Genomic DNA, 27,574 nt, shown 5'->3' with positions numbered 1-27,574 from the left:
ATTAAAGTTATTCTGACATTGCTGGGTCTTTTTTTTTACATGTTACCCCAATGAATTATTACAACAACCCTGCAGATTAGATTACTGATCTTATTTTACATATAAAAAAATTGAGATTCAGTGAAGTTAAATGACTTCCTTAAGGTTTCTTAGTAAATAGTAAAGCTGGGATGAACTTAGGTCTGACTTTAAAGCTTGTTCATTTGGCACTGCAGTAAGCTGCCTTCCTAAGATTGTTTTTCTGGGAAATTGGCTTTATATAAATGTTTAAAATGTCTGTGGAATCCTCTAAAGGAATTTTTATGTTTCTCTATCTGGAAAATTTTAGATAGTTTAGTTTTGTGAGTCTGTATGGAGTTCTGTGATGCTTATAATGGTGATGGAAGGTGTGTGTGTGTGTGTGTGTGTGTGTGTGTGTGTGTGTGTGTGTGTGTACATTTTCCTTAAGTGAGATTCAGTCTATAAGAATATATTTCCTCCTCTCTAAAATCAGAGGCCTGAAATAGATTTCTTCAAGCCCAAATATCCTATGATATGTGTGATATTTTTATTTTTGGAAATGGATTGAGGTAAATGGGGGAGACTTGAAACATTTCCACCAGCAGATGGCACTCTAACATTTCTCAGCAGGCAACCCATAGCTATTCGCATGTAGAGTTTAGGCAAAATGGGACACAAAAAACAAAACAAACCAAAAAACTCTCCTAACTTATTAAAGTATGAAATATTTCCACTATAATTGGGATGGAAAATTACATATCAAGTAATAGACCCTTATATATACAAATTAATATTAAGTCATAATCCTTTACAGTGCTCCATGGCACTTTTCACCATACTCTATTGCAGCACTTATCAAATGGATTTGTATTTGTTAACTTGGTCATTTTCCCAGTTACACTGTGAGGTTTCCAATGACAGGATTATTCTTTGGATCCCCAGGTGAGTGGGTGGGTAGGCAGACACACTTCCTAGCCACAGTCAGCACTCAATAAATATTTCTCCCTTTCATTCCCCCCCAAGTCAGTTAAGTATTGCCTTGAATTCAGGAGAATGTTTATGGATGTTGGTCCTTGCAAAGCCTTTTGTTTTTTTTTCCTTTCAACATTTACTTTATTGACTAGTATTGACTCTAATATGTTTGATGTATGTCCTTTGATATTTTTATATTGTAAAATATATTGTTTTGTTGTGTGTTTTATTTTCACTGATGTTATTATGCTATAGATCTCATTTTGTTTTCATGTTTCTCAGATATTTAAAAGGTTATCCATGTCATTTTATGTACATTTAGTTTATTGCTTCTAACTGCTCCCTTCCTCATTTTACCAGTCCATATCCCTTGTGATGGACAGTTAGGTGCCTCCAATTCCTCAGTTTTAAAATCAGTGCTTTACTGATTATCCTCATTTAAGTCCTTTTATGAGCCTTTTGTGAATTGCTTGGGAGTTTATGCCCATAGTGGAATTTCTGGGTCTTAGGGAATACACATAATCTCACTAAATATTGCCAGATCACTTTCCAGAACAGCCCAACTAGTTTACACTCCCATCAGCATGCAGAAAGTTTACCATCAGTCCATATTCACAATTAGTGTTATCAAATATTTAATTTTGCCAATCAGATGGTGTACAGTGAAAACATTTCTTGAATGAAGGAATAATCAGTTGAGAATCCATTAAAGCTAATAGGTTGTAGGTTATATTTACTTGCATAATTTTCCCCCCTTTGAGGATGGTTCCTCACTATCTGAACTTTCATTGTCTGAACTTAGGAACATAATAGATTCCAATAATTTTTTTGAGGTATCCCTTAGTATTTGAACTCTGCCTCATTACCTGAAACCTAGGAATTAAACAGATTCAGATAACATGGTATCCTGTGTCATCTAAATTTGCTCTCTGAAACTAGAAACCAAATAGAGGTGTATAGCATGGGATCTAAGACATGCTGAGGCCCCACTCCAAATCAATTATCAGAATATCTGGGGGATGGTCCTGGGCATGATTATTTAAAAAAGCTCCTCAGGTGATTTTAATGTGCCCCCAGGGCTAAGAATCACTGACCCAGACTTTCAAACTATTTTTATTTCTTCCTGAAAGGGGAAAAAAAAAATTTAAAGTATTTAAACACAGTATTATACTGACTGGGCTTCAGAAAAAATCAAGAAAGAGATTTGAAATTTAAGTGTCTGATGAAAATGAAACATACTTTCTAAAAGTTGCAGCATATCATTGTCTCTAGGTTACCAAAAGAAAATTGAAAAATCTGTTGAGAATTAAGGCTGGTAAAGTTTGGCACAATGGCCATTGAACTAAGGAAGGACTTGGATCTGCTTATGTGGGGACAAAACTACTCCAAAGAATTAGGGATCTAGATGTTAATTCAGGCAGAGGTAAAATACTCAGTTGAATAAGTATGTACATGTAGAGTCTATCAGCTGATTTTGATTATTGAGGAGTGGCCTGAACCTGTGGTAGGCTTTTTTTGTCCTTATTTGTTCAACTCCTATTATTATGAACTGAGAACATTAGTTGTATTTAAAAAGGTCAAAGTGTACCATTAGCCTAGGGAACAAAAGAAAATACAATCACAGCTAGTCATTTTTTGGAGGTAAAAAAAAACACACTTGTGTTCCAGGCAAATGTTTTATTACAGGTCTAATTTCTCAATGTTGAGACTAAAATAAGTATATTGAGATAAATATATATGATTTATATATTTCACTTTCTTAGAAATTATCTTTAACATTAATTAAGGTTTAGGATTATCTGATAAGGTAGGTGGTATAGAGGAAGCTATAAACAACTTTCAGTTATTTGGAGGTATAAATGATTTATAGTTAATGAAGCTGTAGAACATGTGAAAGTCAATCTGAATTTTTATCCTGGGACATATAACATACATACATATAACTTTTATCTGTAAAAGTTCTCAAGTATTTTCAATAACAAACATACCAAAAGCAGTCTGTCTAGTTTTCAGTTAGCAGAGCTGGCTTTAGTTTCAGGTTCTTCAAGAAGTAGCATTTTGCACTTTTTGACTCTTGATTTCCTTACCTGAATTAGAGGATAAAGTTTGCCCTGTCTACATCAGCAATTTTCAGCCCTGTTCATCTTATGGCACATAAACTAATTACTAAAATTCTGCGGCACACCAAAAAATACATTTTTTGTCAATCTGAAAAAAATAGGTATAATTTTGATTCATTCACACTGGACACCTATTGTTGTGTTGGCTGTTGTCATTTTTTAAATTTGACAGACAATCTAAGGGAAAAGAGGTCAGTGCCTCTGACTAAATAGTTAAGTATTGCATGTTTTAAAAATTCTTGTGGCACAGTGGTTGAAAATTGCTGATCTATATGCTATGAGCACAAAATGGAATCATATATGTAGGTATAGGTTATTATTAGACTATTTCAAAAACTTTAAGTTTCAGGTGTATAAACTTCTTCCTGCCTTATATATGCAAGTTACATTTATTTCCATTGTGAAATCCAATAGTGAAAATGACAGTTGAGTAGTAACTATGTGCCAGGAACTAGAGACATTACCTCACTTAATTCTCAGAACATGTGTGGAGGGAAGTATACTTATGCCTATTTTACAGATGGGAAAATTGGGCTCAGCAAGAATAAATGATTTGTTCAACAAAGGTCACATGAGCAAATAGTAGATTGTGAACTAGGTTTTAATCAAAGTCTATTGAACTCCAAAACCCATGCAATTTGCAGTATAACATGATGCTTTTCAGGACTTACCTGAATGTACAAGAGGCAAAATGGGCTAGAATGGTAAAGTGACTTATCAACGAATGTAAGGACACGAGTACTTTTTTTACTGTAACTTGGTTTTCCACCTATAGCAGTTCCCAGAATAACTGTCATACCTGCCCTCAGACATGCTAAGGGATTTCAAACTGAACTGAAGAGAGTCAACTACATTTATATGGTTATGATCTTCCCCACATGTGTTTACTACTTGATGGCAACAGTGGGAACAAAAACCCATTCAGCTAGAATTTTCTTATATAATGAGGTAGAACAATTGTAGAGTTAGAAATTTCTTTCCCCTTCAACTTCCTATATGGAGAAAGTGTCACCATTCCTTGCTCCTCTTAGCAGGACAGAGACACAGTCTTTCTTATTCCTTAGCACTGTCCTTTCCCCACTCTGTCTCCCCTTTCCTAGTGGGAAATTGAAGGAGGCATGTAAAACCTACTTCTTTTTTCAGATGCTAATTATAGGCAGAAGAGCCTACATGGTTAAAATATGTGGTATGTACTTTTATTATATTTTATTACTGTATTTATTGATAGCATATTAGAGTTGACCTTTTGTTTCAAGATTATCACAAAGTTATTTGTATATAATTTAATTCTTGTCTCTATCAATTGATAGGATGTATTTGTGACAAGTGCGGTAGAGAGGGAATTAGAAATAACATGAAATAGCACAATCTGCATAATATTTTAGAATTTATAAAGTACTTTCTCCATAATAACCTTATTTAATTCTTATTTTACTCTAGGATATCATATTAATTTTACAGAGTAGGCAGCTGAGGCTTAGAACAGTTTAAAAATTTATCCAAGGTCACAAAGCTGGAATCTGTCAAACTCGGGTCTTCCAACTCCTAGTTAAAGTTTTTTTCCCATTATACATAGACAAGTTGTTTGAGGGCATGCATTATTTTAGCCACTTATAGTGGAGTGTGGTGGTTAAGAACATAGACATAGGTTTTGGAGTCAGGCGTCCCTGGGTTTCCATCCTTGCTGCCACTTATTGTGTACCATGAGAAAGTTGCTTAATACCTTTGAGTCTCAATTTTCTTATATGTAAACTAGGTATAATAATGAACTCTATCTACCTCTCAGAGTTATTCGAGATTAAAGATAACATTGGTATAGTCCTGACCACCATGCATGGACCATAAGATCTCAATAAATAGTAGTCATCATGGACATGAATATTTAATAGAAGGAAAAGGAGGTGACATATAGAGTCAATGAGTTTGTGACAGGCTAAATGTAAAAAAAAGCATAGGAAAGGTAGAAAGAAATTATTGTAGTGAAGATGACGATCATTAAAAAGTATGCACATATTGCAGCTACACTATAGACTAAAAAGTAGAATTTGGCCATACACACAGGATATATCATTTGTCCCAATCACCAGTCCTAGTACTCATGTTAGTCACTGGCATATTTCCACTGGTCTGAAGTGAAATGATAAAAATATAATGATTTTTCATGAAGCTAAATTTATTCAGTATAAACACTTGCTCTTTATTTTCACATATAATTTCAGCTTTTTTTTGGCTGTAAAAATGTTCTTTTCTTTTGGGAAGTAATAGTGATAAGTAGTTGATTTTTTTAAGGTCCTTACTAGACAAAATAAAAAGTTGGCAAATATGTCAGCTTTCCCCCACTTACTAATATTTATTTTGAAATCCCATAGTCTAGAAACCACTGAACCAGTTAATCTTTAAGATTTCTTACAGGTCTGGGAACCTAGACTCCTAGATATCAAAGAAATTTATCTGTAAGGACCATTCAGTAACACCAGGCAGAGCATTCCAAGGAGACTTGAATGTATCTAGATCCCAGTAATTAATATTTTATACAGAGACCCAGTTTTTGTCCCCTAGGAAATTACAATCTAAGACAGAGCAGAGATGCAGATTGTTGTTCCCCAACAGCACACAGAAGGTAGGGTAGAAATATCAGTCTAATAAACAAATTAATAATGAGTTACTTACAACATATAATTTAGGGTTAGACAGGATGCAAGATGAAAACCATGATATGGGGCGTGGGGGCTATTTGGAAGGAGTAGCCCTGTGCAAATCTATACCCAAACTAAACCAAAGAATCAAACAATCAGGTCATCTTGGAGTCAACGAGGACTCTCTGGAACTCCTTAGATGTTATTGAATTGTTTTCTTTGCCTTGATTTCCTGAGACTGGACATGACTATAGAATTTCAGTGGCTACACTAGAGAGATGGTTTTAATCAGGAATTAAGAAAAAAAGCACTGCCCGGCCGGGCGTGGCTCAGCGGTTGAGCGTCGACCTAGGATCCAGGCAATTGGGGTTCGATTCCCCGTCAGGGCACATGCACGGGTTGCGGGCTGCAGCTGATCAGTGACTCTCCCATTGATCTCTCTCTCTCTCTCCCTCTCCTTTCCTCTGTCTGAAATCAATAAAGATATTTAAAAAGAAAAAAGCACTTTTGTTTTGTTGGTTTTTATTTTTATTCCACATACAGGTTCTGATGAAAACATTGACTGCTGGTTAAAGTAATTAGGCCACCAAACAATTACAGCATAGTTGGGTCAGTAAACAAAAATTGTGGTTAAAATTAATGATTAAGCAGATTCTCATTATACACAAGTTCATCCTTAGTTACAAGAGTAGGTATTTTTTAAAGGAACATTGCTTATAGAGATCTAGTGGGTGAAGTGATGTTTTCTTTTTTCTTTTTTAATCCTCACCGAAAGATATGTTGTTTAAATTGATTTTTGAGAGCGAGGAAGTGAGAGAAAAAGAGAGAGAGAAAGAGAAACATTGATGTGAGAGAGAAACATCGATTGGTTGCCTCCCCTACATACCCCAAGTGGGGATTGAACCCGAAACCTAAGCCTGTGCCCTGACTGGGAATCAAACCCGTAACCTTTTGGCGTAGGGGAGGACACTCCAACCAACTGAGCCATCTAGCCAGGGCTGAAGTGATTTATTTCATTCAAGTGGTCTTCCTCTGGTCCCAGTTAACGTGGCTTCTAAAAGTACATTACATTAATTTGTAAACCAGGGATTCTTTAAGCCCTTAGAAAATTTGTCTCCTTGTAAAAATATCTCATTAGTTTTAATTCTGAATATAGCAAATGAACTAATGGCTTCTGAATTTGCAAGATAACTATTTCCTGGAGGAGATGACCAGGAAAATGTTCATAACTGGGAAAACAAATTACTGAGCAGCAGCCTAAGACAAAGTTTACTGTGACAAATAGTATTTATTTATTTATTTTTCACATTCTTCTTGAGAGCAGTATTTGATTTTAGTGTGCTGAGCATGATTTGATTTACGATTAATTTATTTCACAGACATTTATTGAATGCCTACTGAGTGCTTGGGTCTGAAGATATAAAGATACAGATTAAAAACTTTGCTCACCAGGCTGTCACCATCTCTAGGAGAGGTGCTCAATGTACATTTTAAAATTATAATAATTTCTACTGGAACTTATACCATACCACACACCTGCACATAGAAACACACACATATTTTAAAGGATCTAGGTGTGTGAGAAATTTTCAGGAACTGAAGGAAGTAGGCCTTAGGGACCAACATCTATCAGACTCACATCTAATACTTCAGTATATAACTTACTCATTTTTGAAATCATCTTTAAATAATATGCCTTGGGTTTTCTTTCTCCTTTGGCCTCATTTTATGCAGTCCTATTTCTAGAAAGAGGTCTTCGTGGCACTTCCCAGTCTAGCCCAACCTAACCTCTGGCTTTCCTAGTTGCTTAGTTTAGTAGAAGCTCCTCAGGAAACCTCAGTTGAAAGTCATCTACTCCAGCCCTTTACAGATTCCTTAATCCTATCAAGGGGGAGGGAAAGGGAAACAGGTTCCATTTCAGTGTTTGTGGATTTTGAGACCACCCTTAGGGAAAACCTTTGATCTGCATTGTAGAGTTTTACCTGTTTGATATCAGGAGGCCCTGGGACACTCATGCATACCCATACTGCATAAAGTCATTCTCTTCATCTGCCAAGTAGAAGGCCCATTTTGCTCCAGAAAGAAGCCAAAAGTGGGGCCCAATGGTCTGACTGCACAAACTGGGCCTGGCTTTGGTTGAGACCTAAGATTGGAGCTGAGAGGTGCTATGGATCCAGGCTTGAGCCAGGACAGGTGGTGTACCATGCAAGTTCTGGGCTGTTCTTGTGTCTTTGGGGGGTTAGGGGGGGGATACTTGTGGGTAGACTCTGGCTGACTTCACGTTGAGTTTGAAAACCCAACTGTGTCATTCTGTTCCTCTCCAGCACCATAAAGGCTCACTTCCCCATGGCAAGGGTAAGTCCAAGGTTGACCTTGAGGAGGGGCAGCTCTGCTTGTGCATTGGAGTAGAGTGGCTCATATGGGCACAGCACTGTCCAGACTGTCCAAACACAGACCAGGTTGCTTTGACTTGGCCTAAGTCAGCATAAATTGAAGCCCCCAAGACACTTTCACTTTGGCTGCAGGCAGAACCATGCCATGCTCAGCCTGCACCCCGATGCCCCTACACACAGATAAGCTCTTTTACCTGGTTACTCTGTGTACTACTTCTGGCCACTCTTTGGCCTATGGAGGCCAGAGGATGCTTCTGGATGGCTGACCGTCGCATTGCAGAGGTCTCAACTTATGTCTACGGAGTCTCCCTTTGCATTCTGTGCTTTGGCAGGAATCAGTTGCTGCAGGAAATCAGGACCCCTTTGCTACTTAATTAACGCCCTTGCTCTGCTACTTCAACCCAGAGGGAAGGGCCCAGAGTGGGCAAAATACCTGATGCTGTCAGGACCAACTGGCACAGGCTAGTGTGGACCTCTTAGTCCACTGTGTCCAGGGCTGGCGCTAGGCTTTCCTGTCAGGGCTGGAGCTAGATGGGCCTTCCCCAGAGCCTTGCAGGGAGGGAAGTAAAAACAAGACATCCCAACCTCGGACTGAAACTTAAAACAGTACTGCTTGGATCCCTTCCTCCTCTTCCTGACCCTAGAGGGTTAAATCAGGAGGGTACAACGCCACCCCTTCCTCCTACTTCCCGCCTCTCCCCCCACCCACCCCCTTACCTTTAAAAAGTTAAAAAATGTCTGCAGTCGAAATCTCTTAAAGGGGCGGTGCTGGTGAACGAATACTCTTGGCACGAGTTGCTGAGAAGGCTGGCTAGGGGCGTGAGTTCGCTCCACCAAGCACCAAAACACAGAAGAAAAAAAAAAAAAAAAAAAAAAGAGAGCAAGCGAGGGGGGGGGAAGGAAGGGAAAAAAGGGGGGGAAAGCAGACAGACACACACTTTAGATAAGGACAATTAGTCACCAGCGAGACCCTGTAGGAAGAGAGGTTTAAATCAGAGGGATTTAATGAGGGTGCTCTGTGCCTTCCCTGAAGCCATGCCCTCCAGCAACTCCCGCCCCCCCTCGTGCCTAGCCCCGGTGGCTCTCTTCTTGGCTCTGTTGCTCCATCTCTTCCTTTCCTCCCAAGCTGGAGACAGGAGACCCTTGCCTGTAGACAGAGCTCCAGGTTTGAAGGAAAAGACCCTGATTCTACTTGATGTGAGCACCAAGAACCCAATCAGGACAGTCAATGAAAACTTCCTCTCTCTGCAGCTGGATCCGTCCATCATTCATGATGGCTGGCTCGATTTCTTAAGGTAAGGCAGGGGCTTCCATGGATCATTTTTTTTTTTTTTTGTAACAACCCCCACCCCCTCCTATCTCCCATTCCAAACGGGGATGAAGAAGAAAATAAGCCAAGTGGATCTCTCAAAGAGAAGAAAGGAGGTTTTCCTCCTGGAATATTTGCTGTGAGGCTGTAACTGGTGATTGAGAAAAAGCAATGTTTTCTATTAAGATGCACATGTTTGCAATGCAGAAGGCATTTCAGAAACTTATCAGTTATGACTGAAAAAATGTTGTGCTTACATATATCCACAGTTAGTCTCCCCGTCTCCTTCTGAAAAAGAAACAAGAGGTTCGGGACAGTTACAGAAGTGAAGAAAAGGTCTCTAGCAACAAAGAAGGGAGAGAAATGTATGTGTGTGTGTGAGAGAGAGAGAGAGTGCGTGTCTATGCGTGTCTGTGAGTGTTCAAGCAGGGGAATAGCACGAAAATGGAATTTTCCACGGAAAGAGTTTTGTCAGTTCTCTCACTCCCAGACAGAAAACGAATTTAAGCAGAGGCTTGTGCGCAGGAAGGCAAGTGGGTTGGATTTTTAAATTTTAATTTTATATTCTCCACTGTCCTCTCCAGACTTCAGGACTTTGTAGGTCGCTTTTTATAGACCGAAAGGCCCCCCCAGTCCCTCCTCCTCAAATCTCTTGCGGTAACTGCATAGTTCAGTTTTTCTTTAAAGAAAAAAAAAAAAAAAATCCTCGCTCTGATCATAGCGTATATAAGGAGAGCGGAAAGGGTTCTAGAAATACTCCGGGGATGTTTTGGAAGTCTGAACCCGGCACTGGCGGATTAGCAAACCCGGAGGTTTGTGCTTACGGACACCCTTACTCTCGGGCTTGGAATCTAATTGGGTTCACCCTCTCGCCGGTTGTTAATGTTCAGCAGTTAGGCAACCACAGTCCCTTCCCATCAGGGACAGAGTTGCATTGTTAAAAAAGAAAAATAAACAAATCGTCTGCAATGTTGAATCCAAGTGGTGAGTTTTAAAAATTCCCTCCAAATTGGAGCCTCAGCTGTGGGCTTCTCCGAAGAGTCCTGAGCGAGCGCTCTTACTCTCATTTCTCCGCCCTGAGGCCGCGTCCGCCGCTCGTCTTTCGTGAGTATCTTTCACTCCTTGCGAAACTCGAGTTTAGCTTCTCGCGTGCGCCCGCCCCTCAGCCTTCTGGGTCTCCCATGGCTTCTGCCGGGTCAGCGGACGCGGCAGGTAGCGGGAGGCGCAACGTGGGGCGCTCCTTCCACGTGGAGCGAGCGTTGGGGAGGATTCAGTGGCTGCGACCACCGCCTCTGAGGCCCTTTCGGTTGCTGCCCGCAGCTCCGCTGGGAGGGCTGGAACCGCTCCGCGCCGCCCGGGGTCCACCTTCGAAGCTCTTGCCTGTAGCAGAGCGCGTCTCTGAGCTCGTCCCCAGGTGGGGGCAACGGGGGTTTGCCGAAATACACGCCCCACTTGCACTGCACTTATCCAGCTGCGCAGACTCATTCAGGATTCTTTTTAAAAAACCTTCCTGTTTGTGCCAAATGCTTGCCACAGAAAAGATTCTGAGAGGCGGCACTGAGGGAACAAGCCGTGGTGGGGCGCATTTGCATTGGCTGTGCAGGCTTCCGGACTGACTGTTGCTGGAAATGCTGGGGTCTTCGCTGGCCGCCGAGGCCCACGCGACGCCCGACCGCGCTGACCTGGAACGCAGTCCTGGAGTCCTCCGCCACCGGACTGCCCGGGTGGCCAAGACTTCACAGAAAGTCCCTAATTAGAATCTGCGCGGTTCCCCCCCCCCCCCCCCCCCCGTCTCGTATCCATCCCCTTTATGATACTATTTAGTTTCTCCATTTGGATTTGGATTTTCAGAACCCGAACCAGCAAAGCGTTAAAAATAACTTACAGATCTGGAACTTAACAGCTAATCCCTTCAGCATTAAGAGCATCTGCATTGCTCTTTCCACCCCTTTCCGAAGTAGCAGCGCTTGGCTTTAAAAAACCTGTTTGTGGAAATCCTGAACCTAAATAGAGGTAAATGCTATTGTTCTGGTGCTCCTCGAGTTTCATCCGACGCGCAGGTTCCACATTTCGGCAAACTTCACTTTCCCCATCGCTTCCAAACGGCCCCAAGTGGGAAGGGGAAAAGATGAAGTCCAACTGGGGTGGGGAGGGGAGAGAAGAATGATACCTTTCTGAGATCAGGCTGAATTACTGTAGGGGTCAAAGAGACACTGACCTTACTGTGCAAGGCAGGGGTGGAGTGTTCACAGAAAAGCGAAGGAACTCTTGACCAGGGATTTGGGAGACGGATGCGGTTGCTATAAAGTAGTGGAAAAGGAAAATCACCTTTGGCATTACAAATCAGTCAGAATCAGTTTGACCTCAGGTGCCTGGTCTGAGAGAAAGAAGATTGGTTTCGCCTTCTCTACTGAGGTGGCAGCGCCCCTGGGGCCGAGGAGGTAGATCCCGGGTTTCAACCTAGAAGTTTGACAAAAATCGGAGCCTCTCGGTCCGGTCCGCACGCTGCGAGTCTCCTTCAGGAGCGCTTTCTTGGCAGCAGCAGAGCCGGGCAACTGCGCCTTAGCCCGCGTTCTCAGAAGGGCCCCCCCCCCCCCCACTGTTAACTAACACAATCTAACCTTTGGAAATAAGTACCTTTGGAGACCAGCGTCCGAGTGTCGGAGGGAGGGGGCCGCCGCCGGCTGGGCCCAGGAGGCGTAGCCCCTGGAGCCTGGCGAGGGAGGGCAGGGGCAACAGGCGCACCCGAGAGGCCGGGGAGCGGCCGGGGGCCCGCACAGTCGGAGAGCTGGGGCGGACACCGAGCCCCAGAGCCTCGGGCAGTTCGCCTGCAGAGAGTGAGAAGAGGGCCTTGGCTTAGTGTCCCCCGGTCTCCCGCCTTTTCTCGGGATCCTTTCCTCTCTCTTTATCCCTGCAGCTCCAAGCGTCTGGTGACCCTGGCCCGGGGACTTTCGCCCGCCTTCCTGCGCTTCGGGGGCAAAAGGACTGACTTCCTGCAGTTCCAGAACCTGAGGAACCCGGCGAAAAGCCGCGGGGGCCCCGGACCTGATTACTATCTCAAAAACTATGAGGATGGTGAGAAACTTGCTTCCCCTTCTTGAGGGGTGGAGGAAGTTTGGAAAGTGGGAGTGAGTTGTGTGTGTGCGTGTTTGGTGGGGGTAGATTTGGAGGAGAGCCTGGTAGAAGCTCCCCTAAAAAGCTGGTAGCTGCTAGCGAGGGCACACGGTAGTGTGGGATTCCTGACGTGATCATGCAAAGGGGGCTCCCAGGTCGCCCAGATCCCGCCTGCTAGCCCTCCGCTGGGCTGCTCAGTCCTAAGGGCATGAACTGTCCAAAACTGGCAGACTAGTCCAGTGCGGAGAAGAGTGGGTTTCTTGAGAAAATACAAGCAGGTTCATAAGATACTAAAGGGTCAGGCTCACATTTCATTGCTGAAGTTCTAGAAAAAAGTGCCTATCGTTTTTCTTATTTTTTGCTTTCCTGGGATGAGGATCTGGCCTTTTTTTGAAATTTACTCTGAAGTTTTCTGAAATAATCCTTTTTAGATTAGTCCCTTGTTAGGGAAGGTTTGAAAATCTCCCCAGTGGGTTTTTCTTCAGACTGCCTAATCTCAGAATCTAATTTTTTTTTTTTTCCATTTAAAAATGGGATTATAAATGCCAGCTGTCTTTCCAAAATGCCAGGATCAGATGAGTTAAGCATCAGGCTTTGAAAACTCCAAATCCTATTCTAGTCTGAGAGGCCAATCTTTTTAGGTTTAACAGCCTCATTTTTACTAGGGAAAAAATGAAAATGGTATTTAAAAAATTGTTTAGAGGGTTTGGTGTTAATATCTACGAACTTTCTGTATGGGTAAAGGGGCATTCTTTCATACATGCAAGATGGGAATTGGTGGGTCTTCAGCCACTGAGGCTGTTTAGATTAGAAGAGGCGTTAGTGTCCATTCTTGGAGGGCTATCTCTGTCCTGCTGTTCCTTCTCATAAGTGAACTACAGTTTTATTTTTAAAGGGTTCAGGGACAGTTTCTCAGAGCTCCCTGGATTTTGTTACATTTTGTCCTTGTAAATCAGCAAAACGAGGAAATGCTGTTGTGTTTTCTGGGGCTTTCACTGAATGGGAATTCTGGAGAGGTATTGGGATTTATTTCAAGGGTGGCTGAGAAACTTTTTTTTAAATGGCAGAACGGAGAAAGAGAGCAAAGCTGAGGCTTGAGTTTGAAGTGTGACTAGGACTTCTTTTATAACATTTGCCAAAGTATGTAGGTATTTAAGGCTATATCTTTTCAAAGGTAAATGTCATTGACATAAAAAGTAGATTGCAAGTAGATTTTGCTGTCACTTAGCATAAAATGCTGAAAGGTAAAAGATAATCCTGAACAGCAGCTCTGTTGGTAATTTGACCCAGGGCCTTATAGCTTCCAGGGTCACTGTCAGCTCTGCGATCAGAGGCAAGAAGGGAAAATATTAATGTTTTCCTGATGAAACAGCTCTTCTTTGAATCCATTTGAAATACTTCCTCTTTAGTTTGTAGGAAAACTTGTAAGAGCCCCAGGAACCACTGGGGGGAAAAACAACCATTATAAGTTATAGGAATTGGCCTTTTTCTCCCAAACTTGTATCTAGGATTATATTACTGATTCACTGAGAACATGAGATCATCTTCAAATGAAGGATACAATTTGTTTTACTTTGTAAAAGGAGAAAGTGGGCATCATGGGGAGAAAGGAAATTGGCAAGAGATTGTGCCCCATAAAACTTCATAGAATTAAAAAAAAAAAAAATTGGAAAAGATCTAAGAGATCATCTTCAATCCTCTTACCACTTCAGGGGCCAGCCAGTACAGGATCATTCCATATGGAATCCTTTTCTTGTTGTGTCCAACCTGGCATTAAATATCTCTAGGAATGTAGTTTTCGCCACTTATGTAGGAGAGTTCTCCTGTCCTATAGGTTTTTGCCAGCAAATTTATCCTGAATTTTCCCTTTATAAATATCCCCTAAATATTTATAAGTATTCTTTTGGTGTTTTTTAGTTTTTTAGACATCTACCTTCAAAATAATTTCTGTCCTTGGTGTGTCAGCTTAAAAAAAAGGTTTTCTCATGGATGTTTTTTATCTAGACTACCTGGATTTAATTCTTTTAAAACTTTCTTTAAAGTCAGTCCTTGCAGACACTAATCTGTTTTATTGCTCCTAGCTGAACTCCTTTTGATTTATGTTTCTCTGGTAATAAGATGCTCTGAACTATATCAGTATTTGAGGCCTTAGCAGAGTTAAAGAGAGTGGGAATGCCCTATTTCTGCCCTTTGATGCTCACATATCCTTAAATCACCCATGTTGTCTTTGTTGTTGCATTGCAGAATTCAAGGCAGAATTGTTTTATACTCTCAACAATTTTGAAAAATTATACTTTAGTTGTTACTTTTCATTCAGTGATAATTATAATCATGAGCATCTTAAAATAATTAAGTCTTCTTAGTAAATTGCCCTGTAATAGGCACTTAGGCATAAGCACCTTATTAAAAAAAAGATATACTGAAACTTAAACATAATATTGTATAATAACAGAAAGTCATGTGGCTTCTATTTTTCAAATACTCTTTAAGCACTTTAATGCAACTGCATTTTCTCTTTCTAAAGCCACTGTTTATCACTTGGGGAGCTTCTTTGGTTACTCCTTTAATACACTCTATGTTTAGGCAGTTTACATTTCATACAAATATGATGATGGAGGAAATAAAAATTGGATTGTTTTTCATACCTTGGAATCTTACCCTTGCCTACCTTCCTCTCTGTTCTGTGATGTTATGCTTTTCTTGCTTGCAACAAAGAAATCTTTGGTTAATCTTTTGTTCCTAAGTTTATTTTGCTCCTATGTGCCCTTCTTTGTTACATATTCAATGTGCTTTCTTTATATACCTGTCTCTTTACTGCCATAACCATATCTTTAATCAAGATGTATACCATTTATTACGTACATCAAAAGCCAGCTTAATATTTCTAAAATATCACATTCATCGTCCCATTCTTTTAAAAACATTTTTTGTTTTTTTAATTACAGTTGACATAACAATATTATATTAGTTTCCAGTGTATCATGTCACTTTTTTGCTCAAAAACTGATTATTTTTGTATTGCTTACAGAAATGTTTAAATTCCTCAACTTGACATTCAAAGCCTTTTACATTTCAACCTCAGTTTACCTTTTGTACCTTGTGTTTTCATATTCTTTTTATTACAACCCTGCTTGATTTCACTGTCTTCTTAAAGCACTGTCCCAACCCCATACCTTTGTTCAGCTGGTACATCTTTGCTTTGAATGCCTTTCTCTTGGCTTTGTTCACAACTCACCCCCTACCCAATTCCTGAAGGCCTATTGCAAATGCCCCTTATTTTCACAAAGCCTTTCCTGAACTGGGCATTCTATAGTGATCTCTTCTTTCTCTGGACTGTTGTAGCTTTTACTCTTTATGCTGTTCTTTTGGCCCCCTCTGCCTTATTTTGCTTTTTAACTTTTCAACATGTATTGTTTTGTTTTACCTTTCCAAGTGGCTCCATTAGTTGGAAAATTGTCTGGTACACCACAAAAAAGGTGGCAGGTTTGATTCTTGGTCAAGGCATATTCCTAGGTTGCTAGTTCTATCCCCGGTTCAGGCCTGTGTGGGAGGTGACTGATCGATGTTTCTCACATCAGTGTTTCTCTCTCCCTTCCTCCCTCCCCCCCTCCCTCCCTCTCTCTTCCCCCTCCCCTCCTCTCTCTCTCAAAATCAGTAAAAACATATCCTTGGGTAAGGATTAAAAAAAAAGAATGCACATTCAAGGGATCATATCTAATTATTGTGTATCCCAAGATGTCTAGCGTTATGTATGGCACATAGTAGAACTTCAGCAAATATTTTTGGATACATAAGAGGTTAAGAGCACTGTTAAAGGCACTGGGAAAGTGGAGGTGACCAACGAAGAAAAGAGTGAATTCAAACATGAAGATTCTATTCATTTTTCACCTTTAATGCATGTTCCTATGAAGTCTGTTCTTAATGCTTAGTTTAATGACATTCTTCATTTTTTTAACCATGTACTCTTTATCTTTGGTAGTCTAAGTTGTCTTGGTTTCATGCTCCACATTAAATCAACCTTACCACCTGGTTTAAAGCCTTGCACTGGGATCACACCATTTTTAAAAAAAATTATATCTGTTTCTTCTTTGCTTTTACTTTTGCTTTTCCTTGTTAGCCTTATGTAGTTTCTATGCCTAACTTTCCAATTCCTGATTTAAGAGTGCCTTTCAGAAGTTTAAATGTTTTTTTATCTCCATTTTCTGAAGACTTTCTCTTCAGAGAGCTTCTGAAATTCTAAATGATCAATGTGAGTACACTTTGTGAACTCTAAGGCACTATACAACTATTAACTATTGTCCTCCTTTCTCCAGGAACTTCTAGTTTTAATAGGGGTGAGGTAATTAATTCTTTTTCTTTCTATTCCCACCCCGTTAATGAAGACATATGACATAAGAACAGCACAACTGCCAAAATATGTATTTGCCTTGAACTTAGCCACCTTCTGTTCTCATTTTACTTCACATAACTGTTCCTTGAAATTTAATTACACCTAACAAGTATTTATTTATTTTAAAATACAAGTATTTATTGATTATCTACTTTGTGCTTAGTTGTAAACTGGACAAAGATGGCAGAATATAAAATAAATAAAAGATATTGTCCTAAATCACCATTAGAACAGAACAGTAAAAACTGCTATGGGCAAGATCTACTAATCGGTGTTAAAATAACTAGAGGAAACTTTAAGGTAAAATAGACTATTTGCATAGTCTCAAAGCATGTCTTTCAGAATACTTATTTATTAATTATTGTGGTGGTTTTTAGCATATGTCCTCAAATTCTTTGATACTTCTCCCTCTAAGATATGGTGATTGACTTCTCTCCTGTTGAGTGTACACTGGATTTAATGACTTGCTTCTAATGAAGAGACTCTGTAAAGGGGAAAATGTTAACTTACGGTGGAGAAAATGACAGACATTACTTCAGGAAAGTGATCAAGTTAACATTAGCAGATAAGTAATGTTGATATCATGTATTTCCTGATCTGATGTGATAAAGTCACTTCACCTCTGTGATATTCTTTCCCGAAATCCATAACTCTCTGTAAACCTGAGAAAACAGATTGAAGGACACTCTACAAATTATCTGACCTGACCCTTCAAATACATCGTTCCTGCTGTCAATGAACTAATAGCTTAGTGAGATGATATTTATACTGATAAAACTGAAGAGTAACACGAAGACAATATAGAATAAAGTGCAAAGTAGAACATAATAATCTGCCAGGATGTAACAGGAAAAGCAGAGATGAATACTGGCCAGACTAAGATGGGAGTTAGGTTGGGCCTTTACAAAGATGGGTAGATTTTGGAGGAAGAGACAAGAAGAGAGGACATTTAACTAAAAGGAAAGAACATGAACCAAAGCCTAAGTATGTGTTTGGGCAGGAAGGAGACCACCTTGGCTTCATAGCAGGTACATGTTAGAAATTATCTTAATTCATATCGCTAGAACCATGTCACATTTTTAATAGCTCATTTGTACATTTTTGTGAATTCAGAAATGCTTATAATTTTAAAAATATGTAAAAATAAAGTGTATGTTAAAAATCATACTAAGAAAAGCTCATATTGCTAGAATTATGTCTAAATTGAGTTTTAAGAAGTTCTAATATATTTCTGTTAGCTCCAAAATATGTGCTTAAAAGAGAACAAGAAAGTACATGTTTGAGAGAAAAGGCTGGTTGGGTAAATCCAGATTAGATTATGAGAAACTTGCATTTTAGGCATAGTAGAAAGGAATTGGCCCTATAGGAAAACAGATGCCATTATAAATTCTTTTACTCCTTTGGAGAAGGGGAGGACATTTTCAGCCTGAGCAGTGACCTTTGCCATCTGCCATTTTCATTTTCCAAATCATTGCACACATTTACATACTCTAGTATGTTATAACTGCACTTGGTGAGGTTTGAGTTATGAAGCATATTTGAAAGATAATTTAAAATTGAATTCTTAAATTCTTATGTTACAGGGTATATAAAATAAAAAAGTTTTAGAACTTGCTTGATAATTTTGGTGTTACCCTACGTTTCTTTTATAAGGTAAAAATAGCCTAGTATTTTATTATATTCATTCACTCATGAATTTGCTCATTGAATAGGCATCTGGTTTCAGGTTCCTGTTTGACACTGAGGCTGGGAAGATGAATGAAGCCCAGGTACCGCTGTCACACTGCATACCACTGACCTCTTGTCACTTATGCAGCGTAATCCAAAAGCAGTTTCTGGAGATACTTAGGCCCAAGTAAAGCCTCCTTTCCAACTTTCATCATTTGGCATTTATGATCTGCCAGCAGCTTTAGGATTTGATACAATTTAATATTCATTTTCTATAGTGTTTGAAATTTGGTAATCAGGTCCTGAGTTCTAGCTGCAGCTCACTGTACCCCTGTGAATTGGAATGTACCTCACAAAGACATAGTCATTATGTCATTTAGTCAAAATTTAGTCATTGTGGCCATCTGTATAGTGCTGGAGGTAGTAGAGATCAGGATACTCTAATCTATTGCTTGTAGAGGTGGCTTAATTAATTTGAGCGAATCAGAAAGTCCAGTAAATAAACCTTTCAGTCTCAACCACATTTGTATAATTATCACCTGGTCATTGAGGCCAAAGGTAATTCACAAACAGTTGTGTGTTCCTGTACAACACAATTTGTGCTACTGTTTCCAATACCAAATATCATTATTTTTCTTGCCAAATTTGTTTAAATTTTCTTTCCTGTTCTCCTAAGCACTCCTGTTGAGATGGGTACCTCATGAAGAAAAGAAGCTTCTTTCAAAATTCCCTGAGCCTGCCAGTCACATGGTCTGTGCTCTTGGAGTCAGGAGCCTCTTCTGAGAATTCTTCATCAAAATGGATTAATAGGCATGAATCACCAGTGTTATTGATGTAAGGGAAATGGCAGAGAAAAGCATGAAGATAAGACTAGATAGGAAAACAGGAAAAACACCTGTTAGAAAGTTACCATCAAATTGTTGAGCATTTTTAGAATTATTGTTTCAGTTTATAAACGAACCATATTCTGCCTTCTTCCTTCACATTCTAAGCCCAGTGAAACCTTGTGAAGGGTAAAGGGAACTGTTAAGGGTAGGTTTCAAGAAAACCCTTCCTTCATTCTTCCCTCCCTTATCTTTCTCTTTGAACTGAGATTTTGTTAAATTTAAGTAGAGAACACTTTTATAGTCACTTAAAAAGAAGAAACCAAGGAGCAAAGAGGTTAAATATTCTACTCAAAATCTCAGGGGTTACTTAAGTAACTGTACTGGTAAGTGGCAGAGCTGTGGTTAGATCTAGGACAGTCTCACTCCAAAGTTGATGATTTTCTCTGCCCCCAAAATAACACATCAACAGTGTTCCTCATCTACTAAGACAGCTTCAATGGTCTTTTCTCTTGGGGTTTATATTAGCTTAAGTCTGATTTGAAAGTTTGAGAATGGAACTAAATGAAATTTATTATTGTTTTTCTTGTGACTGTTTCCGTCTTGTTTGGGCACTCATCTCACACCTGTCACCTCTCTCTCAGGGAACTGGGTTCCCTGTCTCCAGCTTCTCTCCATCCTGCTGCCTGATTAACCTCTCTGAAGTTCCACTGTCTTCCTGTCACTGCCTACCTAGAAGCCTTCAGGACATCCCTTGTTTGCTAACTCAAGTCCTTTTCATTCTCCTCCAGCTTTCCAAGGCTCTCTAGAGTCAGCTCACCCTCCTTGACCAGCTGCTTCTTTCCTTCTATCAACAAGAACCTGAGTCTATTCACAATCAAATGGTGTAGCTTCCTGTCACAAAGCTTCTACTCTTTGCCATTCTCTTAATTTCTAACCCTTTGAATCCTCCACTTTATCATTTATCTGCCCGCTTCCTAACCATTGCTGAATTCTTTATCTTTTAAAGTCCAGCTCAAAATTGTCCTCCTCTATGAATTCACTATCTCAGCTCAAAGTGATTTTATTCATTCATTCATTCATGAAACATTTATTGAGCCGGAATTTCTAAGGCACTTGTCTAAAAATCACTTCTTTGGCTATTTTCATATTCTGCCTTATATTCTCAGATTTCATTTTGTGTATGATCATGCAGAGTTGGCTCTATTCCTAGGTAAACGTGAGGGTAGTGATTATATCATTTCTGTTTTTTCTACAACATCTGGTAGAGTGCCTTTTGCATAGTAGCTCTTCAGTAAATACTTGTTGACTGATTGTCATTTATTTGGTAGCTTAATATGCTAAAAGGAATAACCTCTCTTCCATTCATTGTTTCTGCTTTTTTTTTTTTTTTTTAAATTTATAGGATATTTCTGGTTAATGAGTAACTTTTTTTAAAAAAATCTTCAGCCAAGGATATTTTTTCCATTGCTTTTCAGAGAGAGTGGAAGGGGTGGGTGGGTCGGGTGGCAGAAGAGAGAGAGAGAAAGAAAAAGAGAAACATCCATGTGAGAGAGAGACATCGATTGGTTGCCTCCTGGGGCTGGGGATTGAGCCTGCAATCAAGGTATGTGCCCTTGGCCAGAATCAAACCCAGGACCCTTTAGTCCTCAGGCTGATGCTCTAACCACTGAGCCAAATTGGCTAGGGCAATGCTTAACTTTTTAATTCATATTTTTAGTTTAAATATTTATGCTTGTATTACCAGTGTTATGCATGTTCATTAATATAAATTTAATAATACATATATTAAGTAACCCCCATCCCACTCATACCAGTTTGGCATGTATCTTTTTAGACCTTTTTCTATGCGCATATATATATATATATATATATATATATATATATATATATATATATATATATGTTTTTAAATATATAAATGTGGAATCATATTGTACAACTTGCTTATCTAGATAACCTTTTTGTCAATAATGTCAGTCTGTTTTTCAGTGGCTAAAGAATATTCCATGTGTGGGTGAGCTATAATTTAACCATTCTCATTAACTCCCTTTTAGCAAGCACCTGTTTGCTATTTGTCTATTGTTTCTAACAAAGCTGTGCTGTAGTATCATATTTCTTTTTCCAAATTGGAACTTGATCTAAATTATTTATTTTCCCCTAACATTTTTTTAAACATCCTCACTCATTTTGATCCTTTTAGCTATAATATATTCTTTGAGCAATGTCAAGAAAACAGCCACAGCAAAACTAACCCTGTGCATCAAAGTATGGTTTTCTTTAGTAAAACAAGTGCTTATAAAGTTTTGGATACAGATAGAAAGTGACACTAAAAGTATTTTGACTTTTTGTTCAAATAGTGTATCACTGTGTGATTTGAAAGAAATCCTAGCTAAGGCTTTCTTGATTCTCTTTGAATGTCACTCATGTTGTCAAAGCTGCTTTGTGAATTAGAATCCTAGTCAGCTGAAGAAGAAATTTATAAAAAGACCTGGCATATGTTTTGTTAGAAACAGACTAAAGAAGGCACAAGGCAGTCATTTTTAAATAACTTCTTAATTAGTTGTTTGCAGGAGAAAAATAATTATATTTTACATTTGTAATGTTTTTTAAAGATTATAAAAACTCTTCTGATCTTTACAGAAACTGTGTATAGTTAGTCTTATTTTAAATTTTGAAATTTCCATTTTATAAATGAAAAAAACTCAAAGAAGTTGCTCAGAGTAACTTGGCTTTTTAGTGGCGGAGCTGGAATTAGAACTCAATACCCCTGTCTTCAAGCCTGACACTTTTAAATGAGGTATCACAGCTAGTAATCCCTTCACTGCAGTGAACCAGATGGTACTCTTGCTCTGTGGTGCTGGGGTCAGTCTGAAACAGGCTCTCTGGGAAGCTAGAATGGGGTTTTTGTGAGAGGCCATTTTGTTTGTAGTTGTGCTGGGGTCCAGTTTAGCCCAGGTTTTTGAGTCTTTTTGAACTGCTCTTCATTGACAAACCCTTGCACAGGCCACAGAATGCCATTCTTGGAGACCTAGCAGCCAAGTCCCAGACTCCCTTGAGATTGGGCTCTATTCCCAGGATAAGGTTAGATCAAGTCCAGAGAATGGGATGGAGGGGACTTTGAGAGCATGGGTGGGAGGCCACTATCACTGAAGAGACTACCAACAAAGAACTTCAAAGCCTTTTATTTATTTTTATTTTATTATTTTTAAATCTTTATTGTTGAGAGTGCTACAGATGTCCCCTTTTAAGAAATTCAAAACCTTTTAAATGCAGATGTTCATTAGCAATTGAAGTGCACCCTGTGAGAGCGAGGAGGAGCCTGTTCATCTACCACTGTGAGGGCCCATTGTGAGTAAGCAGAGGACCTGGGAATAGAACATGAGCTTTTTGGTGACACAGTCACTGAACCACACACACTTTAAAAAAATGTAATCACCACTGAGATAAATCTTTATGTATCAGTCAATGCCCTAATAGGTAGGCTGTTTTCATCTGGGTGTTTATTTCCTTGCAATTGTTGAAAAACCAGGTTGTGGACTTATTTGCCTGGCTATTATGAATCCCCTTGGAAGAGTAGACTCAGGTTAAATCCAGTGAGGTGTAGATTAAAAAGGAACTACATACAGACCAGGCTTAGCCAAGTTAGAATCCATAGGTGAAACTAAACACGTAACCTAAAACCATTAGAAAAATATGTGCTATTGTTTCATGGAACATTTGTAGAAGCAAATGAATGGCACCCCAGTCCGAAGGTCAGGATTTTCAACAACTTGCAGCAGAATACTTACACTTATTAAATGTCTTCACTAGGGGTTTTTGTGTTAGTGGATGACTGAGGTCTTTTGTTTCTTCTGTTTTCCTCATGGCAATAAAGTTGAAATTTAGAAAGCTTTCAAAATGAAATTTCTCATAGAAGTTATAACCACAGGTTTTAAGTTTTCATCACCTAAATGTGGAACAGAACGATTGAAAACTTGGGGGGAGGGGAAAAAAGAGTTGAGGACACATGTGGTGTGCATCAAAAATCAGTGTAAATCAGGAAGGTGTGGTAAGGGGGATTTCCTGTGTTACAGAACTGCTGAAATAGTGCTCCCCCACCCTCCATCAACACATTCCAAATGAAGGTGCTGGCTTTTTCTGACACCTTGCAGAGATGGTTTGCCCCTCACCTAACACAATGTAGTTTCCTTGAAGCTTCAATCAACAGTTTGCAGCTAGGAAAAACTCATCCTGGGCATAATGTGTTCTTTGATTACGTCCTTTCTTTTGTGTCTTGTGAGCTTGGCAGGTATATACCTGTAGGATGGGGCCAGACTAGTACATGTGAGCCTGTTCTTTTTTATCCCTACTGTAGGATAATTCTGAGCACTTATACATCCCAAGTACTGGACCAAAAGCTTTTCAAAGATGATCAGATTTTCTCCTCACAACCTGATGAGGTTGGTACTATTATTTGTCCCATTTGATAGAAGGGTTAGTCAGTGGGGGAGCTTTAAAAAATATTGGGTGCTGTGCCAATTAAATAATTCTCTGGGGTAGAGCTGAGGCATTGAGATTTAAAAAAAAATTTCCCCAGGTGTTTTCTAAAGTGCACACCAGGGTCAGAACCTCTGGGTGAATGATTTGAGTAAGGCACCCCTGCTGGTCTTTTGGGTTCAGATCTAGACAGTCTGAATCTAGAGCCCAGGCATAGCCACCTCTACTGCAATGCCACCTAAACTTTAATATGTATGTGAATCACCTGGGGATCTAGTTAAAAGTGAGATTCTGCATTTCTAACAAACTCCCAGGTCTTTCCCATACTCCTGGTCTGGGAACCATACTTGGAGTAGCAGGCTCTGCTACTTGATACTAATATTAGTACCTATGGTAGCTGGAAGGGGAAAATGTTCCTGAAAGGCAGCAAGCAGCAAGATGGGGAGCTGACAGGGGCTTCTCATCCACTTAACATTAGTGATGATGGTAGGGATCATGGGTTGGTTATATAAACTTCTCAGTGTTTTCCTAGGACTAAATAACCTGTTTTAGATTATTTCCTTGTTCCTGAGAACTCTGGGAACTTTAAGGCTGGCAAAACTAATAAAACTTCACTTGCTGAGGTGTTTTCATCTGTTGGTCAGGTAGAGATGTGGGTTGTAATTGCTAAATTGGTCAGCTTTCTAAACCTTTTCCTCATTTTCTTCAAGGAGGCTAAAACAGGAGTTCAGAGAGATGAGAAATTACAAGAAAAACACAGATTTTTAGTTAAATATTTCAATAAACATTTATTAAGCACCTGCTATGTAACATAGTATTTTGTTAACATTGCAATATCCTCTCTCTCTTTAGGATACAAAAGTGAATGGGATATAGGCTTTGCTTTGATAGAACTCACACTTTAGTGGGGAAACAATGACATAACATAGATAATTGCCTGGCCAGGCGTGGCTCAGTGGTTGAACATCCACCTAGGATCCAGGAGATCGGGGTTCAATTCCCGGTCAGGGCACATGCCCGGGTTGCGGGCTAGGCAGCAGATCAATGACTCTCATCATTGATGTTTCTATCTCTCTCTTTCCCCCTCCTTTCCTCTCTCCGAAATCAATAAAGATATGTTTTAAAAAAATAGATAATGATATGGTAGAAATATGAATAGATAGATTACAGAGAAAGAAGCAGTAAACTTACCTGAAGTTGTTGAGAAAGACTTTATAGGTGTCACCAGACAAATTTACTCTTGTTGTTATTTCTTATTGTTATAAATGTTTATAAAAGTTTAGGTTATTAGACCATTGCTGAGATTTCTTAAGATTTCCTCTGAATTACAGAATGGTTTTATAATTTTGAGATTAAGGGTCCAGGTGATTCTCAGCAATTACATGCATAAAAAATTGAGATTAAATGTATTTTCTTCTGGAAACAACATCAGTAACATCATCAGCCTACGTTTACTGAGCACTTCCAAGGTTCTATAAGCATTGTATCATTTAATATTTTTTAGACAGCTTTATTGAGCTATAATTTACATTCCATGCAATTTACATACCATCTAAAGTACAGTTCAGTGGCTTTTAGTATATTCACCGATTTGTGCAACCATCACCACTATCCACTTTAGAACGTTTTCATCACTCTAAAAGGAAACCTCACACCTCTTAGTTAACTCCCCCAACTATCCCCTACCCCTGACCTAGGAAACCACTAACATACTGTCTCTCTGGGTTTGCCTATTCTGGATATTTCATATGAATGGAAAGAGGAAATTAAGGCTCAGAGAGGTTAAATCTCTTAGATAAGTCCACAAAGCTAAGAAGTAGCAGAACCAAGATTTTATACCGAACCCATACCCTTCACTCCACCCCTGGAAGGCAGTTTAACTATAGCCCTTTACTCTTGATGCTTTCTTCAGATTACTTTTTCTGAAAAAGTGAACCCAGAGCAAAAAACCCCAAACAAAACTTCTAAACCTCTTTTATTGGCTCTGGCTATTGATGTTTACATTGTGTAAGGTATTCCCTGAAACCTAAGTTGTATATGGTGGAGGAGGGGGGTACCTCAAAGGGAGCAGTTTTTTTTTTTTTCCTTTACCAAAACTCAGTGAAATAGGATGCTTTCCTTTGGTCATGGACACCATGGTCTTGGGCCATAGAGGGATGGAGCCCATGGCTAAAGTGATCTATTTAATTGTTGTATGATTTTTTATAAAAGATTGTTTATGAAGGAACTTATTATTGTTGAGCTCTTTATTTTTAATTTTTTTATTTACATTGGTTAATAAAATTATGTAGATTTCAAGTGTACAATTCTATACTACATCTTCTGTATATCGCATTGTGTGTTTACCATCCAAAGTCAGATCTCCTTCCGTCACCATATACCTGATCCCTTTTACTTTTTGCTACCTCTCTCTGACCCCTTTTTCCATCTGTAGATAATTTTTCTTCTTCTTACTGAAGTATAATGACCTAATACATTTTACCCCAAAGATATATTTTCCTTTTCTCTGTTTTTTGACCTAGAAGTCTAATTTTTCTTAACATAGAAAAAGTTCACCCTTATTTTGAGACCTAACCTTTTCCCTAAAAGTACATTTTTTTTTAGTTCATGAGTATAGTGAAATCTTTTTGATGCAACATCAACTCTCTTTTTTGCCTGTTTAACTGCCTTTGATATTTCTCATTTTCTCTTTGGTCTTACTGTTAATGTCCTATCCCAGGCCTTCTACAAAAATAGTAACCTCCTGATTGCTGTCAGTGGCCCTAATTTCTTTGAAAGAAGGAAAGAAACAATTCTTGAGCACCTACCCTTTGAAAGAGGTACACTTTATATTATATCTCATTTAATCTTCGCAACAACCCTACCAGGCAGGTTTCCCAAACATCACTATTTAAAGATGAGGAAACTGAAGTTCATGGAGGTTAAGTAACCTCCCCCAGCTTTACCACTAGGACTTAGAGTCAGAGGTGATGATTGTAAAATCTGTTTTTTCAACAATAGTCCATTTTAGAATCTCATCACATCTAGAGTACATAGTGGATGGTCAGAAATGCTTACTTACTTATAATGAATTCCTGTTTTAACACAATGAACAACATTTAAAAGCCAGAGAGAACTAATGATCCTCTTACTATAAAATAATGATGCTTAAGGACTCACTGCACACTTTCATTTTAGAGTAGACCTCTGTCCCTGGTATCTCTACACCTGAGTGTGGTGGTATTTTTTAAACTATATATTCTGTGCCATGCATAGGGCCTGGCACATAGTAGGTGCTTGATAAATATTTGTTGAAAGAATAATGAATGGATTAAGTTATGGTGGTCTGGAATCCATCCAAACTGAAAATGAAGGTCTTGAATTCACTTAACTTGACGGTAGTTGTCCTTCCAATGGCTCTTACTAGATCTTTGTTTGCAATCACCGTTAACCAAAAGAGCCCCAGTGTCTATGAGAACCTATAAGTCTAATGTTATAAAATATTCTCCTGTGGAAAATAGAGGTCTTGAGAACCTGTGTTTGCACTTAAAGAAGGAACTCTCACATCTTGAGAGTCTTGCTGTCTTTGAGCTAGTTTGTTTATTCAGAAGGAAAAAAATGCAGGGAAAAACTAAAAACAGACAAAAACTAAATGGATAACTCTTACTATAAGAGTATAAGGAGGCAGTA

General features: G+C 39.2%; 1 protein-coding gene across 2 annotated transcripts in view; it reads left to right on the top strand.

Annotated features, from left to right (window-relative positions):
- Positions 1-9,019: 9,019 nt before the first annotated feature.
- The window catches only part of HPSE2 (heparanase 2 (inactive)), a 403,699-nt gene continuing 385,144 nt past the window's right edge, over positions 9,020-27,574 (top strand). For both annotated transcript variants that reach the window (XM_016219880.2, XM_087824495.1), the window contains exons 1-2: positions 9,020-9,416; positions 12,348-12,505. In XM_016219880.2, coding sequence (XP_016075366.1) covers positions 9,127-9,416; positions 12,348-12,505 — 448 coding nt within the window. In that variant the 5' untranslated portion in view covers positions 9,020-9,126. The remainder of the gene's footprint in view (positions 9,417-12,347; positions 12,506-27,574) is intronic.

The sequence above is a fragment of the Miniopterus natalensis genome, chromosome 14 (genome assembly GCF_054644295.1).
Source record: "Miniopterus natalensis isolate mMinNat1 chromosome 14, mMinNat1.hap1, whole genome shotgun sequence".
Taxonomy (NCBI): domain Eukaryota; kingdom Metazoa; phylum Chordata; class Mammalia; order Chiroptera; family Miniopteridae; genus Miniopterus; species Miniopterus natalensis.
This window is presented reverse-complemented; position numbering and strand designations above follow the sequence as displayed.